The sequence below is a fragment of the Manis pentadactyla genome, chromosome 6 (genome assembly GCF_030020395.1).
Source record: "Manis pentadactyla isolate mManPen7 chromosome 6, mManPen7.hap1, whole genome shotgun sequence".
Lineage (NCBI taxonomy): Eukaryota > Metazoa > Chordata > Mammalia > Pholidota > Manidae > Manis > Manis pentadactyla.
In genome coordinates, this window is record NC_080024.1 from 130134884 (window position 1) to 130154576 (window position 19693).

The following is a 19693-nucleotide window of genomic DNA, read 5'->3' on the forward strand; positions in this document are numbered from 1 at the left end:
TTCTCTATTGAAAAAAATGACCTACGAATATAACAGCCTGAAGCAATACTTCAGTATGCTCATTTATGCCTTCTCCATCTGAGCCATCCAGACATTTGAGCTGCAGGCCAGACATCTATGTGCTTGCTATGATTTCCAGTTGTTCTCTGTGTGACCTTGCACAGACAACCTCAGGAGGTCCTTCAGTATTTCCATGTTTTTAAAAATCTTTTGCTTAGATGAGCTTTGGTATTCATAGGGTCATATTTCATGTGTGCTGTAAACCTCAATGTTAGGATTTCAAATTATCCACAGAAGAGGTTCAAGCCAAATTCATCTTAGTTGCTTTTAAATGACATTTTCCTGACCTCAAATAATGTCCAGTCAAGGAAATCAAAATCACTTTCATACTAGCTCAGTACAAGAAATTGGTAGTGTAAATCCAATTCTAAGAAACAAACAATAAAACATAGCTCACCCCAAACTAATTTAAAAAGGTTTGAGATATCAATTATATATCTATGGCTTCTCATATATAATGAATTATATCAGAACGATAAAAAAAATCCTTTCATATCTTTGCAGCAACATTTTTCTACTCAATTCTCGAAAAATAATGGTTTTGACAATTCTTTCCCATATTATAATCAATTAAATTTGATTCAAATCTGATATTTATGTGGCTCAAACTTTAGTTAAAAAATATTCATTGTGCTTACTATATGTAACCTAGGTACTGTGGAAGTGTAAAGATAAAAAAAAAACATTCATGAGCCTTGCTTGTAAGGTGAAACTAAACACATGTTCTCAAAAAAACATTTAAAATTGATTTTGTGAGGGAATACTACATAGGCATAAAAAGCAATAAGGCTATTTCTATATGCAGCCTAGGAAGGATCTTCATGATATATTGTATAGCATATTTTTGTTCATCTAATAAACAGGGAAGTGTAAATATATAAACACATTTGTTTATATTAAAAATTAGAAGGATTAAACCAAAACTTTTAAGTCTTCATGTATGGGAGAGGAGGTAATGATTGAATACAGAAACAGAAGATGGGCTTATGTTAATGACTTTGCTTTGTAAATTTATCTTTAGAAAAATATAAATATTTCATATAGCTATAAGATAAAATTGAATTTAAAAATCAATTTCTTAAAAATAGAAACAGATGTAAAAAATAAATTTGCTTAAATGAACAAGCTGGTGGCATAATCACACAGGACAGCTGAACAGATTTTAAAAAGCAGTCTTCTAACTATACATTCCTAGGGAGATGTACATTAAAAACAAAGAACTGCCCCCAAAGCATGTTGAGTATTATTAATTTTCAGAAATCATATTGGTGGTAGTAATGTTAGTATTGTTATTCCTCTTTTAAAGAAATGATTATAAAGGACTTTTCTATCTTATGCTTTTCCCCTTAACAGCTTTATTGAGGTATGATACACATATAATAAACTGTATAAGGTATGTGATTTGATAAATTTTGATATATGCATATACTCATGAAACCACCATCACAATCAATTATTTTTGAGTAGCTTTCTATTGTGTAGATATAACACAATTCACGTATTCATTCACCTGCTTGTGAATATTTAGGTTGAAACCAATTTTTGACTATTACAAATAAAATGGCTGTGAAAATTCATGTACAACTCTTCGTGGAATCATATGATTTCATTTCTCCTAGGTAAAAATGGAATGTCTGGGTTATATGGTAGGTGTATTTTTAACTCTTTATAGAAACTGACTACTTGTTTCCCAAAGCAGTTGTACATTTTACTTTCCCACCAGCAGTGTAGGAAAGATCTAGTTCCCCATATCCTCATCAACACTTGACAAGTCCAAACTTTTTAATTTCAGTCACTCTAATAAGTGTGCAGTAGTACTTCACTGTGGTTTTAATTAGCATTCCCCTAGTGACTAATTGCCTGGAAAATCTCAGTGTTTCTGGTGGTGTTTGGCAGATAGACATACTTAAAATTTATTGGAGCACTTAAATCTAATGACCAACTAACTCTTTTAACATACCTCTACACACTTTTAATACAGTTAATATGACTTGAGACAAAAATATAATGGCAGCAAACTTTAGTGGTGTCTCATTTACAAGGCTATTTTTCCAAGTGTGATGACAGAGAACACCTCCATGTAGGAAAGGCCTGACCCTCCCGGGCGTTGGAACCACTGTTCCACTGACCTCAGTTGGTGTCTGATGGGAACACTGCAGACGTCCTGGGCTCCTTCCCCCAACTCTTTCTAAGAAGAAGTAAGACTTCTCTTTCCACACATTTTTACTAACTAACTCCACCCAGCGCGAGGATATGGGAAAAATGAAAAAGACTATAAAGGCAGCAATGTGAAATAAGTAATGAAAGAATAAAATGAGAAATAGGTCGAAAGTGAGAAAAAAGGAAGAGTAAATAATGGTGATTTTAAAATAGTGGAACAAAAAAGTAAATAAAACATGAAGAGTGACTACACTTTGAAAAGGAGAAGTCAAAGGATGCGGGCATGAGCCCTTTAAGAGTCTAACCGAGTGGAGCGGTGGGCCTTCTGGAGGAGGGTGGTGTGGCCACGAGCGCCTTCCACCACTGCCCAAGGGCGTGTGCACCGATTGCTGATGCTCCTTGAGCCTCAGGTTTGCTTCTTTATAATAGTGATAATGATCACTGTTCCAGATGATCGGTTTGAGGATTAAAAAAAAAATTAAGATATATGGAAGATCTTAGTGCTATTCTCTAATCTATGTTTGGAGATCTATTAGGAAACTTGAGAGCTTAGAACTAAATAAGAGAAGCCTCATTATGGACTCCACTGGCAGAAAATTTGCGTTAAACAGTTTGGGCAAAAGCAGCAATTTATTCATTTTTACAAACGTGGTCTTACAAACATCATACAGAGCTGGCACAAAAGAACAGACACCATCTCATACACCATGCTTCCTCCCAAATCACTTCTATTGAGTTACAACGTCAGAACAAGTCAGTTACTGAGTTACACAGTTCTTCAAACATGGATACCTCCCCTTTAGGGTGGTTAGATTGGCTAATCAGACAAACAATTAATTTACATGTTTAATACAGTGCAGGATTTGTAACAGAATTCAGGATATTCACATTGATATTGTAATACATTATAAAACAGTACAGCTTTCAGAAGATGATGGGATCACATCTGCCCCTGCCTGTTTCAATTCCTTTCTAGCATTTTTCTTTCTTGTCTTAAAAGCAGTTGCAAATACTTGTACTCAACTTTTCACACTCAAAAACACTTTAAATTTTAAAAACTAAAAACTATTTACAAATTATTCATTATAATTTGCAAAGTATTTATTGTTGGCTTTGTTGTCCCACTTAAAAAAAAAATCACTCTCCAACTACCACTATTAACTTCAGGCCGCTGTGAAGGATACTTAGAGTTGACTTCCTCACAACTTTTCAGAGCTCCAAATATATTTACTATATTCCATGGCCCACGATACCAAATACACATACATAAAAAGGCCATTTGACTTCCCCAAGCCCCACACTGACTACAATTCATTTCATGTTTCTTTCTTAGAAATGCTGACTGGACCAAGATCCTGTGAGGGGTCTTTGTGGTGTAATGAAGACAATGATTGAGGAATATTCTTTTTAATCCCAAAGTCATCTTAAAGCACAAAAAAGAAGTTGACATCAATCTGTGTACACACAGAATGTAAAACATTTTCTTTACATTAGGCATAGTCATAAAAAGCATGTAGAAGTTGTTTTGAAAATGCATCATCATAGAATTTACAAACACTATGATACTGAACACATTCTCCAAAACTGCTGAAGGACTGACACAAAACCTGACTCAAAATGTAAATTTTTCAGTAGACTTTATGTCTAACTTGCATATTTAGTAATTCAACTGTACCCGAGTTTTACTCATACTTCTCTAAAAAGCAAATGTAGTGACATTAACTCAAGTTAATTCTTTCCAAATAATCACAGGGAGACGCTTTACTCTAACAGGTTTTTAATGAATTTGAAGCCCTGGATCTGGAAAACAGTACAAGACACAAGTCTATTAACTGTTCCATAGACAACAGCTCAAGACAAAATTAGCCTAGAAAAGAGAGTGAAACATACTTTGTTGTGCTAATTCGACAGCCTAAATATACTGTGTGTGAACATATGCAAATTACATTAAGCTTGCTGTATAACAATTTTTTAGTCTTATTACTTAATTTGTTGTTTCAAGTAACGCTTTCTATCTGGCATTGGCTAAAACGTCAGTCTTTTTGTTTGTTTTCCTTTTCAAATGGTAGCTTAGTCCTTCCTGGGGAAGAACAAGCTAAATGAAGACTTAGCCATGCCCCTTCTGTGTGCAAGGGATAGCCTTGAACATACACCTGTGTACTATAGTAGATACCTCCTATAAGAAAACTGCATTTCTTAATGGATTTCTAGCTGAAGTTTATTTCTTTGCCCACTAGCTAATTCAACAACTTCATAGAGGTAAATAGGGCTTTCTTAGATCACACTGATGCTTGTAATAGGCAGTAAATAATTCAAGGCTATGGTTCTTCTGTGAGATTATATTTTACATTTTGACTCACATAACCTTAAGGGGAAGAAAAATAATATTTCAGCCACAGTGTTCTCAACTCAGCCCTTTGATAAAATGATTTCTCAGCTTGTTTGCTGTCCTTCTGAGACAAACGTGTTACTCTTTTTATGATAAAATTGTACCAAATAATTCCAAGCCAAAGAGAAATGATCATATACTTTTAAATGCAGGACAAGCATTTGCACATGACATAATTAGTAAAAACAAACTAGAGAACATTTCTTTAATATCTTTGGATGTAAAGAAAAGATTGATTTCCCCACATGAATAAAAATGGACGAATTTTCATAAGAGAAGCCATGCTTTTCATTTCCAAATCCTAAAGATCACATTGATTTCCAGGGACATGTCCCAGGAAGATCATCACCTTTTAACCACATCCACAATTTGGGATTGTAGCACAGTATTCATAAAATGCTTGACTATTCTTACTTATACCATTGGTAACCTGCAGGGGAAATTGAACATCTTATGAAAACCTATCCAACTTTTCTAAAAAGGGGGAAATTATCACGATACACATTTACAGTTACCTTCTGGTCTGTTATTTCAATCCATTTCTAACAACAAAAGAAAGATAGCTGCTTCTTACAAGCTTATAATCATGTATAAAAAACAGAAAATTGCTCCTTGCCTAGTAAAAATCATTAAGTTCCAACTCATCCTGGCTAGGATGCTAACCATCACAGAGCATATGCCACTTGGCAATTTGTCTCCTGGGATAGTCACAGATCTCCTTCCAGTGCTCGCCACCGGTTCCTTCTGCCAATGCTCCCAAGACCAGCCGCCCAATCACCTCATTTCGGGATCCCCTTTCGGAATCCAAAACCAAAAACTCAACACTTATCTCTTCAAGACCCTCACAAGGAATATCAAAGACAAACAGTTCATTGAACACTGCGTTGGGGGTGCATTTCTTCACATGAGTCTTCTTCTTGGAGATCCTCTTTTTGGCATGATAGAGGTTCACTTTAACATAGGGATCTGCAATGGTAAACAGCAGACATTTCACTGACAAAACCTGGCTGGAGGACTGATCTCAACATAACAGTGCCCTTGGAAATTACTGCATGCCAATAAAATGTAATTGCAATGAAAATGTGTCAAAACAAAGTGAAAATATGAATAAAGCTTGATGATAATGAAGTGTATCTTTCTAGACCTCACAATCCCCCTCAAGGTAATTAGTGTTATGTCCAATTTGTGTAGAGATTAAGAAAAATACTCAAGTTTACCATGCTAAGAAATGGAAGGATTAGGAGTTGAACTCAGATCATTTAAACTGATGTGTTCTTTCATTAAAAAAGAAAAATACAAGTTTTTCTTTGTAAAATTTGTCATAAAACTAAAAGCTTATTCTTAAAGCAGATACATAAGGAAGAATTACTTCCTTATGTATCTGCTTTAAGAAGTGTAAGGGAAATCCAGTTCATTTAAAATACTAAAATGAAGAACTCTTCTCCCAAATCTGCACTTTGTTTCCATTGTTGCACTTTGGCAATGGCCTCTCACACTGCATTTAGCACTGTTTTCTGCTTCAACCCCATTCAGACATCTACCATGTACTGGCTTTGGCTTAGATCTTAGAACTACATAGTTTTCTTCTTGCTAATAGCATCGGCTCACATCACCATGCCATAAAATGAGAAACATAAAAACAGTCACATCACTTGGAGTCATGAATAAAATGTAAATTAAAATCATGATGATGTTAGCTGTTAACTGTTTTGCCCAATGTATTACTCACTTATACACTGAGCCTGAGTTTTGCTGAAGCGTTCTTACCTGAAAGTCCAGACACATCAGATTTAGGCAAGTGTCGAGCTTTTAAAACAACCACAGTGAGAGTATTTGTGGTGGACTGATAGCAGAGAGAAATCAGTAACTCACCACGTCCTGAAGACTTCTAAACAAAGAAAGACATGTTATAAGTATTTTTATTATTTTAGTTTTGACATTTTTACTATATCAACATTTTAAAGAAACATAATAGATTTTTTTATTTAAATGTAATTTTCCTACTTATTTTTTATTTATTATCTAAGGAACTCGAGTAACTACAAGCGTGTGTACAGTATCACCACCTCCTAAAAAGAACTGCCTGCCATCTCGTGGTCTCTTTAGATACTGCAGGATGGTAAAATTTGTAGTGAGTTAGCCACACCCATGAAATGTTTAGAAGGATAGAGTATAGCCTATGTGAAGGTAATTTTAGCTTTTCCTTTTTAAGTAAATCTTTAGTTTTGGAAGTTATTAATAGTAAAATTTTTGTCTAATTATTTGAATGGATCTGTATAGTGCAAAATTACTCATGTTAAGTTTGATTTGATTTTAAATTCTTTAGCACTGACATTACAGGAATTTAAATTCAGACCAACTGAAATTTATTCTAACCCTCAACACTCTCCTGGCCAAGAGGGCTAACGGAGTTAAAACTTCCCCCAAAGTCCTCAGTTAATCCAAGGAATGAATTGAATATTGGCAAGAACTGCCTCAATTATTGAGGGGTTGTTTTTGGCCACTATTATAGGATTCTTCTTTGCATACTATTTAAATGTTGTACTTTGAAGATATTAGATTAAATGACCAAAACTCAAAGTACAAGTTTTAACTGAAAGGAACAAAATGTGTACTTGGGACTTGATAATGACTAAGAATGATGGCTGGCCCGAACTTCTAAAACATTAGTATATTTTCATACAAAAGCTGACATAAGGTGACTATGAATAAGCAGTTCAAGAAAAATCAGAGTAGGAAACACATCTTCATTCCCAGAATGCCACTAAACAGATGGGTGTCTCAAACAAGCTACCTAATGTTTCCGTACCTTGATTTTCATTTATTTCAATAAAGAGACAAAAGTAAGGATGTGGTTGAAATAAACTTTGTTATTCTGTAAAATATGCCTTCTAGACACAAATAATTATGAAATAACACAGTTGGAATCAACTGAGATCAGTATTTAAAGTAGAAATAGGTTTAAATATGACTAATATGTTTTATCATTTTCTAAAAATCTTGAACTACCAAAGCAGTATAACTAGAAAGCCCAGTAATTCACTTGCTATTATACAACATAAAGATGGTAATTTATAATTTGCTAAGATGTGATGTCTCTTCCTTAAAAAGCAATTCTATGAAAAGTCAATACAACTTCCAAATCCTCCAGATGAATTGATTTAATTTTAAATTTCAATTTCAAATTCAATTATCCTGACCTTGAAGTATCTTTGTTAACTTCCTTATGAATAAGAAATATGTGTGTGCACTTTAAGTGGCAGTCTCGGTCAAAATATTTATGAAAAAATTTAACAAAAATATTTATATAAATGATAATTAAATATCCATAAAGAAGGCCTATTTATTTTACATAATTAAAATTTAAGCACTCCAGTTTTGGGTTAAATTTTCTTTCTTCTATTCTATTTTCTGGCTTCCCATTTGATTAGATTAATAATAATTAAACATGGTAAGATATGCACAAAACTTATTATTTGAATGAAAATCCTCTAGATATATAAAAAAGCTATGTAAAAGACTGTTTATAAATATTGAAGTACTAAAAATGAATTACCCTAACATTTCTCTTGATAATCTCTCTGTTCATTAACATTTTTCCATCAGATAATTCAATTCCTGTGAGAGGAATAAGGACTTCTCCAATGATATCATCTCTTGAAAACCTGTCAAAACTCAAGATTGTGAAGTGCAAGGCCAACTCTTGGATCTGGGTGTAGGGGATCCCATAGAATGTAAAGGTCTCATCAAAAGCTGGGTCCAAGGTCTTTCTCAGAACTCTGGTTTTCACTTTATGCTTCTTTTCTGGGAGGATCGTCATTTTGATGTATGGGTCAGAGGTCATCGACTGCTCATCCATGGCAGGCAAGCCACGGGCTTCCTTGATATTTACCACAAATGCTTTCCTCTCAAAGTTGTACTCTAAGGAGAAGAAGAGGGTTCCCAGCTTCTCTTGTTTCTCTTCTGAAGTAAGGGAAGTGCTGGACTTTAAGCTATCAGGGGAAACCATCTCTTTTTCACCTTCAGAAGAGAGCTTTGGGGTCACATTCTCCAGATGAGAAGGGCTGCCAGCTTTGTGGTTTGTCTTGGGAAAATTGCCATTGAGATCTCTCTTCTCAAGGTCAAGATGCAATGAATTCTTTGGCACAGCTTGTTTATTCTTTACTTCATTTTTGTCATCTGATCCAAACTTCTTTTTGCTATTTAGGTTTTCAGGGTAAATATCAACTCCCTTTAGCACATGCACAAACTTATACGGAGGCGTCTTGTTAGACTTGGATGATTTTCTCTGACAGCAGATCCATGCAAACAGAGAGACTGTGAAGACCAGGCCAAATGCACTGAAGATCCCCACCACTGTAGGGATTTCATCTGAAAAATCAAATGACCAATAACAACCATTAAAGGAGCAGAGCTGGAGAAATGAAAGCATACTTAGAAGTGGCAATTGCTGGAGGGTGCACAGATTGAATTATTTTCCAACTGTTCTGGGTATGAGTTATATACACATATCACATCACTTTCAGAAATAAACACATTTCTGTGTGACACACAGAAAAAAACTTCATTTCAGTAGTTTTTTATAAATAAAATGAAAAGATGAAATTGGGTCTGAGTCAAGGACGGGGGATGCTAAATGACCCTGACCTACCTTTCTTTTCTCAGAGAACATGAGTCAACTATAGCATGATGGGTCAGTACTAATTCCATTATGCTTTCATTGACATTTTGAAGTTTTTCAGAATCATCAATTCTAAGTGACTGTGGAACTCTAAATGCACATTTTTCAAAAACTGGGAGATTCTGTATTCTTAGTAGTTCTTTATTTACCCAGGATTCAAGTAGAAAACATCTAGGGACTTAGTGGTTTTCAGGTAATTTTAAGAAATGGCGGAATATTATCTGCCATTGTTACAGACTCATTAATAATTTCTATCCAAATTATGGAACACTGGTAAAAGAAATGTACATATGTCAGGGGAAAAGAATAAAAAGATGAACAGCAGGGTATTAATAAATAACTTATAACACTACAAACTCCTTGTATACCAACCCAAAATTTCTCGGTGAATTATCCAAAGTTCAAATTAATTGTCCTTAAATAAGATAAAAACTGAACAATGATTATATAAGAATCATCACTCCTTACCATATAATGAGAAGAGTGCGTATAGATAATTAAGAGTTCAATATTATCCATAACTGACTTTTTTCCTTAGCACATTTCCACAAGGCAAATGGTAACCAAATTGAAATTGGCATCCTTTCCTTGATTGAGGGCACATTAAATTACTGACATTAGGTAACACTGATTATGCATGAAGCTTTTCATATTCCATATGTAGGCATATTTCTCCAACAAATGATCAGCAACGCTGTTTAAGTAAAAGCAGTGTTGCTCTATCTGGACACAGTGTATCAACTAGGTCAATGTTTAATACAATCGAAGTGAAAATAACTAATGTAATATTACCTACATTTAGTTCTACTCCAATCCACTTTTTTTTTATTCCAAATAGTGAATAATAAAGTTAAAAGGCCAAGTCAAAAAAGGGTTAAGTCTTTTTTAAAAAAACCTGGAAGAACAATCTTTTGTTACTCCCCTTCCCCATCCCCACAAATCTTCTGCCTATTTACTTCATAATCATGAAGCTGAACTCAAAGAATATAAGATTAAGAAATGACAAATAAGAGTTGAAATATTTAAGAAGATAAAAAACAAAACAAAAGAAACAAAAAACCCAAAACAAAATAAAAAATTCTCTAGCTTAATTATATCAAGAAACTGAATCATGTAAAGATGAAAAATAAACCTTGAATTACCCAAATAGAAAAAGCAGGGAATACTATGGAAAAACAATGAGGCAAGAACTAAAGATAATCAGCTAAACTTAGTATCACGTTTTTAGTTTTTCCTTCTACTCAAGTCTTTGTGGAGGAAAAAAATTATCCATCCCTGTACTCTAAGAATCCAACTCCAAGAAGCAAAAGCAAAGTCGTGAACTAAGGCAATTCTTCAGCAAGAACAATAAAAGCGATACAAAATTACCTTCATTTTTTTTCCTATAAATCCTTATAGGTCAAGTTAGAAAATATGTTTCATAGTCTGAAAATGCCTCAGTATTAGAAAATTTCTCATTTTCAAATCAGAAATTGGGAATAAACATCACAAAACTATAAAATCAATCATCCAAATGGAAGAATGTGAAACTCATTTCTGAATATAATATCGTAAATTGTCTCTATTTAATACTTATGCCAAATGGCAAACTATTCAATATGATGTGGACTTACCTGCTCCTTATGTATTCCCTATGATAAGGTCTTAAGGTTTTGATAGTAAATATTTCAGTCAGTTCACTCAGTTTAATAACACTTATCATGCATTTGTAGATAGCATTCCTTATTCACAAACTTCTATAAAATACCCTAATTTTTTTTGGAATACTTATAAAGTGAGTACAAGTTTGATCTCTTTCTTTGGAATATAATGGGAACTGAAAGTACTACTATTTTTTTATTTGAAGAAGTACACCTGATTTTTACTTACTGAAAAAGAGGAGAGCAAAGGTGCCAAAATTTTATTATAGGAAAAAGGAAACTCAAATGGAAAACAGTAATGTTAATTCTAGTTTCCAGTAGATTTTAGTTAACTGTTTGACCTGCAACACTTCCCTCATCTCTCTGAACTTTGGTTACCTCACCTGTGAAATGAAACGGGGCTAAGCTAGTCAATTTCAAATATCCCTTTAACCCCAGCATCATAGATTTCTTTTTCTTCCGCTAGCAACATATTTCAAGGATAGAAGGAAAACATAGCAGAGAAAACATCCTTATGGTACACTCTGTACTAAAATATACATCCCAAACCCCATATACACAAGTTGTTTTATACAGAGATCAAGCCCTTATATAATCACTGAAACATTTGGCTTCCCCGAATAAGTTAAATACAGATTTACCTACAAATAAAAGTCACCTACAGAATTAATGAAACCAACAAGCAAACAACAGACTCCCTTCCTTTTACTGAGCGCGTGCTGTAATTTATAGAGCTACCTTAACGTTTAGGAACTTCTTGGATGTACAATCGCCCTGGCAAAAGGCAATTTCAAGGAGAAAGATACGAAGGCAGGGAGAAACAACAGAGATAAGCCACCATAGCCCGTTTACTCTTTTCATTTTCCTTTCAGATTACCTACCTAGGAAATCTATATTCAACATCCCGCGGAAAAAAATCCAAACCAAACCAAAACAAACAAACAAAAAAACCCATAATCCACTCGGAGTATTCAAGAACAACCACAGTTGTAAGTTGGGTAACTTGCTTACCAAATTCTTCCCGGCTGGTAGTAATCGGAGCCATTTTTTTGCTGCGTGCTCTGTCCGAGGTGCTGAACGGAAAACTCCCGGGTTGATTCACTTGCCCGGATCGGAAGCTCCGGCTTTCCCGAGTGCTGAAAACAACAGCGCAGAACCCAGGGGACCTGCGCCTGGAACAGGGAGGAGGCAAAGAGGGAGGTCCACTCGCCCGCGCACAGTGATTTGCCGCCCCTGTTCCTGTTTTGGCTGTTCTGAAAAGCTCGTCTCGGAGACTCTAGACGTGGCTGAAACCCGAATTGACGCAATCCTGACGCTACTGGGTTGAAATCAGCACCTGCCCCCGTCCCCTCCTCCCTCCAAGCCTCTCCTCGCCCCTTCCTTCTTTCTTCCTCCCTTCCCTTCTGAGGATTTAACACACACTCATCAATTATTTTAACTGTTGGACTATTGAAGATTAGCTTTGCTATTCTTTGGGGGCTGAGAGGCACACGGAAGTGTCCCCGAAACTCATCCCTGTTAGTTCCTAACATAAAAATCTCCTAATCATCTAGCTCAGTAGTATGTGTGTGAATTATCACAATAATGAGATTTACAGACGTTATTTAACAGAAGAGTAAGAAGAAATTTCTGCATCAAATGCCCCATTGAGACATGCAAGAATGTTTTCTTGTTTCTAAATATTTCTTTGATATATTACAATTATGTTAGAAAAAATCCACTGCGCATTGATCCATTTGAAATGTTTCCCCACTATAATCACTTATTTTCTAAGAAATTATTAGTCTAAACATTTTGCTAATGCTGTTGCTCCATCTGTCTGTCAGCTTTCTTCCCTTTAATATCTGACATTTGACCAGTTAAAGTACCTAGGAACAGATGGGGATAATCCTTTCTGTATTCAGACTCACTCTCAGTTATGACTTCTGCATATAATGAGACTGCTTTTGGAATGATGTTTCTGGTTGAATGTCCTGACTTCTAATAGGTTTGTGCAAAATAGTTACAAAAAAGCAGACCAAAATCTAAAATGAATGATATCAATAATTATTGGTTATGTTCAAAGGAAAACACATTTTTTTTTTCTGAATTGATGATATTCCTTTGGTTGAAGAACTCGGAAAAATATGGTGTCAGATTCTGATTAATTTGATCTGAAGGTGGCCTTTTTTAAAACAAATGTTTAGCCATTTTCCAGAAGGGAGAACTCAGACTGTAATTCCAACGGTCAATTATTGCTCCACAAAGAATTCCTTTGCTCTGGAGCTCAGTGAGCAAATGGCATTCAGTATGTGCTGGGATGTGGGGTGGGGAGGGTGCACTGGGTGAGTCCCAGAAAGCTTCTGTAAAAGTGACAGGTTCCTGCATGTTGGCGAGTAGCCACTGGGGTGAAATTGGCTTCAGTCTTTTGCATCATGGAAAATTTTATAAAGCAAAGTCCTTTTTTCTTTCTATTTGCTCCCACATACTTGGCATTTTAATATTCTTCTAACAGATTTTTTTCAGACTTTGTATCTTCATGCTATGAAAACACACAAACTAATTTACTGTATTTAATTTTTTCATTGGCAGAATCTATGGCTTGTGTTCTCATCTTTCCACTTCATTCAGATTACTTGCTCTGCTATTATGCATACACGCAGTGGGATTGTCCCTAGAAATAGACATCCATTAGATTTATTTGTGATGCATATCACAAGTAAACAAAATAAATGGTGTGAAATTTACTAAAGTGTGTTTTCTAGCTAAGTTATTGCTAACATATGGTTAAACTCATTTGTTGTAAACACAAGTACCTTATATGTATGTTCTATATAAATTAGTATCTCATTAATTTTACCTTCAGGTGGTAAAATGTTGTCATCTAAAACCTGTTTAGATTGTTTAAACTCTGTTTCTATAGAATTCAGCCACAACCTGGGTTGTTTCATTTCTAAGAGCACATTGTGATAAAATTACCTCTTGCCCAAAGCTAACGCTATTGTGAATGTAGTAACTGTTTCACTGCTTGCTTTTAAAACACATTGAAAATAAATGTTATTAATTAAAATGTCAGAGGTGTCTCACATTTTCATTTGATGAATAGGATATTATTCATTATCCAAACTCTTTAGACAAGCTTCTGGCAGCACCAGTTGAGGAGTAGGGACCTGACCCAACACAGAGGAAAAACCTGTAAATTCTTATGATTGAGATTCATACCCTACCACATTAATACATTGTTCTGTTAAGATTCAGCAAACAAGTGATCAATTCGCTGACGTGAGCAATGCCACTCCAGAAGCAGAGACACTGGAGGAGGGATTGTTGCTAGGTAACCACCTTTTGCCACCCAAAACACACAGCCTCAAACAAGTTCCTGCCCTGGGAAACACAGAGCGTTCTGTGGAAGTGGCAGTGCTGACTTCAGAGTGAGTCTGACTGTTGAAAGAGTTCAGCATTTATCCTGCTTGATTTACGATTCTGATTACAAATGTCTGTATATACTTTGAGAAACAGTGAACAGAGCATTTGAATGCAATTTGGTTTTAAGGAATCAAGTTTAATTTTAAGACTATTAGTGGCTCTTTATGTGCTTATTTTTATCCATTTTGTTTATTTTAAATTATAATACAGTTTTGATGCCGGGGTTCTTGTTTGTGGAGTCAAAGAATGAACTTAGCAAACACCCAAGGTAGGAGAGTCAGGGAGAGGCTTTGATTGAGAGATACAGTGAGAGGACAGAGCTCCCGGCTCACGCCAGGAGGAGACAAGAGAGCCCCGGGTGATGCGTTGTCTAGGGGATTTATAGGCAGTTGAGAGACTGCAGGCTAGGGATGTACACCTGCTAGGTGGTCCCAAAATGTTTATCTTTGAAGAGACACTAAGTTTCTTACCAGTCTTCTGGATTATTTTGCAGACTTAACACAAGAAATGTATTGCTCTCTTTCCCAGAATAGCCCCTTCTTGGTTTGGGAGCACATCAATCAAACCGCCTATCCTGCTCCCAAGGTGGGCTGGATCATTGTCTGTTATGTTAAGAAACCTATTTTATTCTTTTTGGGTTTTAAAATGCAATCTTATCTTCAAGATGGAATCTTCCCTGTTTCCACTATGTTGTTTGTGACTGGACCTGCCCAGGTTATATATTACATGATTAGGGGTTGGAGGAGGAAAAACAGCATTTGGGCAAAGTTAAAGAAGATAAGCTGGGCCTTTCAGCAGGCTAAAGTAAATTTTACAATAGCCTCATTTAATTGACACAATAAAGATATGGTCTATGCTGAGTTATTTTCTTATCTGGGGGATGTTCAAACATTCCAGGCCAAGTTACTCCTGGCTTTTTATTTTTAACTAATTTCATGGAAGAATGCTTATATTCCTAGTTTGATATTTTGCTTTAGAGAATTAATGTGACTCTGACTTTGCTTAATTGTTTAAAATGGAGTTTTGGTATGGGTTTTTTTCTGGAGTCCCTCACTCTATTTTGACTACACCCAAGGTCCCTGTCTCAGTTTGATTTATAAAGTTTATTTATATAGTTTAGTCTATATTTTCTCCTGTCCCTCACTTAAAAATATTATTGGTGGATGTGTTTTAACCTTCTATTGGGCAAAAGCAATTTTCAAAAGATTTTGAAATGTTTCAATGATCTTCAGGAATTCAGCAACACCCAGATTTGTAACACAAAGGCATTTTACGGGGATGTGGGTGGAATAGAATAAAGTATCTGATAATGGATAATGATAATTGTTTTAATGTTCCACATCATTCTAGTAAGAATGCTGGCTCTAATTTTAAAGGAATGGATTTATGTTACAAACACACCCAAGTTGAAATCCTGCAAGGCAAGTGTTTTCTCAATTGGAATCATAGAAATCCATTCACTATGCACCATTTCCATATTGTTTTTCTTTAACATATTCAGCATTTACTATGTGCCAACCAAAATTAAGCTTTGATGGCTTGTGAGTGAAAAACTCATCAGCCCAAACCCAAAATTACCTTCCTTCCTTTCTTTTAACACATTAAACATGGACTACCTGCTAGGTTTTGTTGAGTATGGGGATTTCTATTGTTCAAGATGATAAAAATGATCCTTGCCCTCATGAAGCTTACAGACTTACAGGAGAAATGGACAGCCCTTCATCTAGAACTGGGAAAAACTTACTAGATAATAATTATATTCATATTTCTTTTATAAGTGGTACTTTTCATCAATACTACTTTACAGTTATCACCCTCTATCCCATTCAGTCCTTACTGATTTTTTCTTCATAACCTTTTTCTTTTTTTTAAGTTCATTATGATTCTAACACTCAGATTGCATTCTTACATCTCCCTTATCTGCCCACATTTTCTCTCTCCTTTAAGAGTCAATTAAAGTTTCGTTTATACTCTGAAGTTTTTGACTTAACAGCACTCATGAATTTATTCTGATTTAAATTCTTATAATACTATCTCTAGTGAAATCCTTTAAATCAGCTTGACATATCCTTGGTTATATAACAACAATTCCCCCCAAAAAGCCAAAAGGCCTCCACTAACACTCATTCCAAATATTCCAAAAAGTTCAGATTTGTTCAGGATCTTCCTTGCACCAATTTTTTCATGACTTCTGGCTTCATTTTATTTTCACATTCCAGGCCTGTTTTTAAACTGTGGTTTTTGAAATTACTTCAGTTCTTCAATCTTGAACCTCCAATAAGAGTTTGACCTTGAGTCATTCTAGAAGCTTGTCCTGTTTCAGTTTAACTTAAAGGTATTTCTTGCTAGCTCTTCATAACACATCCATCTTTTCTCTTTCAATCTCTTCCTGAGTGACATATCTTTAGCCTTCTGTTAACAACAAAAAAAGGGATATTTTGTGTGTGCATTGGGAAGTAAGGAGGCAGTAAATATATACTAAATTTTTCACCTGAAACAGTGATTTAATGAAAATTTTCCCAATAATTAATGAAATATACATTTATTTTCAAAACATAAAGATAAACACTGGCACAATTGACAAGAATGAATGTCTCATAAATTATCAGATAATATATATTCTAGCATAAAATAGCTGTAACAAAAAAGAGGCAGCAAAGACAAAATTAAAATGACCATAAGCACACTAAAAAAAAAGACAAAATAAGTAAAATTTAATTAACTAAGTATGCATAAAAGGCTGATAAACTCCAAGATAAGTGGTTTCATGATGACTTTAAAAGTCAAGTTGAACTATATGCTGCTCATAGTAAAAGAACCAGAAAATGACTACAAAATTAAAATAATAGAATGCACCATGGTTTATTAAAACTATGGAGATGAAAAAAATGAATTTAAGTTAAAAAGTCAAGAAAAAAATCAAATGGAAGAAAATACGCAACTTACATTGATAAAACTATATACAGACAATAAAAAGCAATAGTTTTTAAAATTTTTAAGGCTTATAACCCCTCAAATTACCATCAAATATGTTAAGCAAAACTGTGATAAATACTGAAGAAAAATAAATAGAAACATAACTTCTTAATAGATACTATTGTTTCTTCCAGCTACTTACAGGTCAGTGTAAGTCCAGGTTCAGATCATTTATGTAGGCTGGGACACTTTTACTGATAATATCTTTTTAAACCATAAACTTAATTTTCAAGGCATATAAACTCTTAGGAGGGAAACTTCTCATATATGTAATGCCAGATTACCAAGAATTTTAGGAAAAGTGAGAAGGTTTAAAATATATATTTTATTAAAAGATATGGACTGAAACAACACAAAATATAGTTTCAAAGACTATATATTAGAACATTAGTTAAAAATGTAAAAAATTGTATGTGTATATACAACAATCCAACCATCCTCCCATTAGCTTATATACATATATACATCACAGAGAAATTCTCATACAGGGCCATGAAGTGGCATATATGTTGTTATAACAATATTACTTTACTGTGTATGGTAGCAGAGAATAGAAGATGACATGTGAATGTTCACTGCAATGTGAATGAGTAAATAAATTGTGTTGAAATCAAATTATGTAATATCCTGGAGTTAAAAGCAAAATCTACAAATCTATGTCTATCTATATATCATCAAATATTATGTTAAAGAAATAGAGTTACAGGAAAACATCATTTATGAAAAATTAACACAGACATACAGCATCACTACATATTTTGAACAATAATAAACATAAAACAGACTTTTCTTCAGGTTATAATGGATACATTTGTGTAAGATCTGCCAAGAGTAATTAGAAAGTCCACATAAAATTTGTTTTAAAAAAGTTTATTTTAAAGAATTTATGAACTGATGAAGCAACTGAAAGTTCAAGGGCCATGATAAAGAGAAACAGAGAAAGATGAGCTGCTATTCTGTAAGTCACTTTCCCTCTCAGAAAATTGGTTGAGTTTTAAAAATCAGTAAAAAACTGAGAAATCAGGCAAAGAAACAGAAATACAAGCAGATTTTTTGGCAATAATTGGAGTTAGGAGATGCCTAGACAGGAAAGAAGGAACTGGTATACCAGAAAGGAAGGGTATGTAGAGTTCCCACACAGAGTGAATTTATACCCAAGACACATGCTCAGTTCTTCAACTTTGTAGGTAAGAGGCTTAGAAGCTAAGCAGAAGGCCAATGAAAAGCAAAATATATGGTTTCAATTGACTCATGGGACTGAGGACAAAAAATGATGCCTTATTATCCACCAATGTGAAGGATCCTTAGTAATCACCTCAGGGTCTAATTAGGAGAACTGAAAAACTACAAGGGAGAAACATAAAATCAGCAGCAGAATGAGTCCCTAGAACAATAACCTGGGCTCTGTTTAATGTAGTTCCTGAATGAATAAACTGATACATTCCCCCCAAAAAAGCAGCCTTGCAGAGGATGTTCAAACCCAGTCTGAAGAAGATAATGTCATTGTTAGCAGTTACAATTTTTCAAACACAGGGTCTGTCAATCAATCAAAAAAATATCAGGCCTAATGAGAGACTGAACAAAGGAGAAAATGCACAATAGAAAAATGTCCACATATTAGTGACATAGATAGCTGTCATTCATATTTAGATAAAACAGATATAAGATGGAGTTGTTTTCCAGAGAACTACAATTTCTAAGACTCAGATTAACATCCTAAACTGGAAAATAAAGTTTTTGAAATTAAGAAATGAATGGATATAACAAACAATATTAAATATAGAAGTAGAGAGGGTTAATAACCAGAAGAAAAGTGGCTAGATAATAGATGATAAAGCACTAGTATGGAAAATTAAGAAAGCAGCTTAAGGTATACATGTAACATGATAAAAGGTAATAATAAAAGTGGAATTTGGCAACTGAAAAATAAAGGAAAGACAAAAATGAGGTAAAGTAATATTTGAAGAGAAATTGGCCACAAAATCTCCCACCCCAAGGAAAGATATCAATTCATATATTAAAAAAGCACCGAGAACTCCAAGCAAGGTTAATAAAGAAACCCACATAGTGAATCATTGTTAAATGACTAAAAACAAAAAGGCTAAGAGAAGACTTTAGAATTAGAAAATACAATATATTACCTACAACAAAACAGCATTAAGAATCATGATACCATTCTTCAAAAACTGGAACAAATAGTTCTAAAATTCATATGGAACCACAAAAGACCCCAAATAGCCAAAGCAATCCTGAGAAGGAAAGATAAAGCAGGGGGGATCTCTTTCCCAACTTCAAGCTCTACTACAAAGCCAAGGTAATAAAGACAATTTGGTAATGGCACAAGAACAGACACATAGACCAGTGGAACAGAATAGAGAGTCC

The 19693-nt window shown here is 34.5% G+C and overlaps 1 protein-coding gene across 1 annotated transcript; it reads right to left on the reverse strand.

Moving 5' to 3' along the window:
- Positions 1 to 2836: 2836 nt before the first annotated feature.
- On the reverse strand, positions 2837 to 12264 carry SYT4 (synaptotagmin 4). Its single transcript, XM_036885067.2, has 4 exons — positions 11942 to 12264; positions 8166 to 8980; positions 6377 to 6497; positions 2837 to 5575 (listed from the first exon to the last, which is right to left on the reverse strand). Exons 1-4 carry the CDS (start codon positions 11973 to 11975, stop codon positions 5268 to 5270), a joined length of 1278 nt encoding a protein of 425 aa, XP_036740962.1. The 5' UTR covers positions 11976 to 12264; the 3' UTR covers positions 2837 to 5267.
- Between the last annotated feature and the right edge of the window lie 7429 nt (positions 12265 to 19693).

What these genes read in the sequence shown, in the direction of transcription:
- SYT4 (XM_036885067.2), bottom strand. Translation starts at nt 11,975, where the DNA reads ATGGCTCCGATTACTACCAGCCGGGAAGAATTTG. An exon ending in TACCAGCCGGGAAGAATTTG is followed by an intron (nt 8,981 to 11,941) that starts GTAAGCAAGTTA and finishes TTGATTTTTCAG; the next exon opens with ATGAAATCCCTACAGTGGTG. An exon ending in TTATCAAGAGAAATGTTAGG is followed by an intron (nt 6,498 to 8,165) that starts GTAATTCATTTT and finishes TTCTTTGTTTAG; the next exon opens with AAGTCTTCAGGACGTGGTGA.